Raw genomic sequence first — 3,462 nt, 5'->3', positions numbered from 1 at the left:
AGCTATTAATGGGTGTAAAATTCGATTTGAATTACTTTAGGTAGAAGTTACTTCCAAGTTCGAGGCCTTCCACTTGGCTTATCTTTATCCTTTATCTGAATTCTAGATTAGTCTAACTCTATTAACAACTATTTTATAAAATACAACTAGTTGGTCAAGCTCGACTCGTAACTGAAAACTTCTTCTGCCTTTTAGGTAAGGGAATACAATTTCCAAAATCCAACTGCTATTCAGCTTTCTACATTTTTTATTCTTTTGTTTGACTTATACAAAGGATTTGTGAAACTATAGAGTAATGAGTAACTTATATGCTTTCCACTTCTTTTATTACAATTTTAGATGACAATTTTACACAAGCGTCTCGATTATCTGATGCTTAGTCAACAGAGAAGAAAGCACATTTACTCATGTCCTTTGTAAGTTCATGTATAATAAGCATATGATTTTAAAATTACACCAGAGTATCTCACGTTACTTTCTACTCACAAGACACAACAGAACTCATAACAATACCGTTTCGACAAAAGCAGTGCGGCGGGAACTCCGCAAAGTTACCACTTACGGTAGGGTTTCAATGTCGAAAACTTCTATGATGTATGTCAAGTTCACATAAGTTGGCACAGGATTCTTTTTACGGATCGACATTGTTAATTCCTCAGTAGACGTAATCCTTGTTTCTACTGAGGTGTTGCACTCTTTTTCATTTCAATGATGAAAACTATTGTCACTGTCAACTTTCACAATGCTCTTATAGCCTACGATCGTTACAAGCAATAAACAGATTTAATATTAGTACTTGTCGTAATGCGAATCTTGGACTCTTACCATTTAGTCTGTAATATATTAGTTTTGTTTATTTATTTTTGAATAAATAGAAAGGTAGTTGTGGGCGTGAAGTAAAGTATAGATAGACTTTAGCAGCTTTAAATGTTTGTATCACTAAGAATTTCATGCCTTCATCTCATTTTCTATTCCTAGGGGAAGGACCAAAGATCTTAACCATTGATAATCTCATCTTATTTCGTTGCATAAGCTGTTTGTTTGTTGTTTAATTTTAGTTATTACGAACTTTCATCAACATTAATAATATTTTATCTTCTATTATACTTTGTTGGTGGGTAAAACAGATATTTGTTTTTTTCATTTATTTAAAATTTTAACTGAAATTTTTCAATTACAGTATTATATCGAATCCCATTGATGGCCGTTTAAATTACTTTCAAGTTTTTTTTATTGATTGCTTTGTCTGGGATATGGAATATACCCTTTTCAGTTCTACCATTTTTCCGCATGTGTGTGGTACTCGTTTCTCCAATTCAAGACGCAGACACATTGAAAATTTTCTTGAAAGCGGCAATTTAGTCTTACTGAATAATGGTGATTCTACCCATTTTGGTTTCGTCTCTTCTTGCATAGATCCTTCGATTTGTACACCTAATCTAAGTTCATTATGTACCTGGAGGACCCTTAACGACACCAAACGTAGTTCTCAGTGTCTAATCGATATTGATCTTCATTTGCACTTATTACCCGTTGCCACTCACATACCCATGTTCCAAAGTATGTCAAATCCTCTTTAGACTCTCCGAGTTGTTTCTCTGGCAGACTTTCAAAGTCTTTCACTGATGCTTTGAAACGAAAGACTTCTACGATATCTTATCCTTTTAACCTTTGGCGGGAAACTACATGCAATCGGGTCATCGCCGGACTTAGACTCGCTGTAAATAAATGCAAAAGATCTCCTTCTAGACTAAATTTCAAAGTTACGGCCGATATTAGAAAGGAATATACTTATATTGTAAGGCTGGAAAAACGTGAAGGTTGGAAACAATTTTGTGAAACTGTCCATAATGACATGTCAATCTTAGATCTTGAGCGCACTATCAGAATTTTCAGAGGTATCACTTCGTCTCATTCCCTCACAACTCTTTAACGAGTTGTGTGACAAGCTTCCTGGACGTTCTGATCCTGTAATCCCCTCTGTTTCATTCGCTTAATTAACAATGATGTTGTAGTACAATCAAAATTAATCAAATACTCACTAAAATAATAAATAGTAATATCATACACCAATTCTAACCCCATCTTTACTAATGCCCAAACAAAGAACTATGTGTTCACATTGAGCCTTTTTTATACATTCTGCGAATTTTCGGTTGTTAATTTGCTGAATAACAAAAGAAGAAGAAGAATAACAAATAAATAAAAGATTGCAAGAAATCATATATCAAATAGCAATTACAACAACATATCAACAGATCGCAAAAATAAAAAAAACAAGGAAAACGTGGAGGATGTGAGAACACGCTGGATGCAATAGTAACAAATTATCTCAATTAAAAACGAAAACTTACCAATACCCTAAACTAGCCACTAACTTATTAGGGCTCAGACAAAGAACGTCGTGTTCGCAACGAGCCTTTTCTATTCGAATTCGGCCAAATCATCTATTTGTTGGTCGTTGAATACTTAAGAAGAGGGAGCATTTGCATTCCTTTTGATGAAGCACTTCCCGTATTTTGTATATTTGATTTATGCTAAAAGGTTAAGAACATAACCAATATGCTTGGGACGTATATCGGTAAGTTCTTGGACCTAGTGTAAATTTATATTTCTACTAAGTTTTCGCAAATTAGATGATTGCCTGAACATTATGCACATTGTTGTCTTGGGCGAAATATCATGGCGCCTTATTTGTGCTGCCAAGGAGTATTTTATATATTATTATCACTACGAAGTTCCCGGAAGACTTTGGCAAATTTTAAAAAGATCATTCAGTACTAAGTCCACAGCACAACCTTACTTGCTGTTAATTGTCTGTGGAACATTATGCAGATGTAGCATGACTTTAAGATTGTCTTGGCCAGCATTACGTTTTCTTCCTCTGTACTTTTTATATCGGGGGCTGGACATAAGTTTTTCAAATTTACAGTACGCTTACTGGATAAGAGGATCTCACGGTCTAGATTATGCCGAAGGCATGGCGTCCAATTATTTTCATGGTTATCTTAAATTGGCTCTGCCTTCGCACAACGAAGGTGAGGGCATAAAACAAAGGATTGCTTTGTACGAGTCCCAAGAAGGTGTAAAATTCATTCTTAACCGTTTGGTTATCTTAGTGCCTAGCACAATGTTTGTAAATTCCAAAATCGAAAGCTCTATTCTTACAAGAGACGGAATCAAGGTAACGTACTAGGTTTTTATGTTTATAAATGAAAACTTCTAATTCTTTTAGCCACTGGACACGATTGTTAAAAATCGGGCAGGCGTTGCTAGGCCATTTAAAAATAATGTTTATCGTTTTACAAAACCTATTAATGGTACATACTATTACGTCGCTTTAGAAGGCGCTACACCTTTATTATCGTTTTTTGAAGCCATGCATCATCGGACGTCTATGACAAGGCAAATGGTAGAAATGAAGCGAGAAATACTTTTAAAGTTCTATCACCATTTAAAAAA

The 3,462-nt window shown here is 34.7% G+C and overlaps 1 protein-coding gene across 1 annotated transcript; it reads left to right on the top strand.

Annotated features, from left to right (window-relative positions):
- Positions 1–2,241: 2,241 nt before the first annotated feature.
- On the top strand, positions 2,242–3,454 carry LOC119640575 (the record flags this gene model as incomplete). The annotated part of the gene is made up of 3 exons (XM_038038707.1): positions 2,242–2,581; positions 2,637–3,184; positions 3,236–3,454. Coding segments are annotated over exons 1-3 (786 nt in total), but the record flags the coding sequence as incomplete, so codon positions are not given.
- Positions 3,455–3,462: the final 8 nt, after the last annotated feature.

The sequence above is a fragment of the Glossina fuscipes genome, unplaced genomic scaffold (genome assembly GCF_014805625.2).
Source record: "Glossina fuscipes isolate IAEA_lab_2018 unplaced genomic scaffold, Yale_Gfus_2 121, whole genome shotgun sequence".
Classification (NCBI taxonomy): domain Eukaryota; kingdom Metazoa; phylum Arthropoda; class Insecta; order Diptera; family Glossinidae; genus Glossina; species Glossina fuscipes.
The sequence above is the reverse complement of the archived record's forward strand: the minus strand, read 5'-3'. Positions and strand labels throughout refer to the sequence as shown.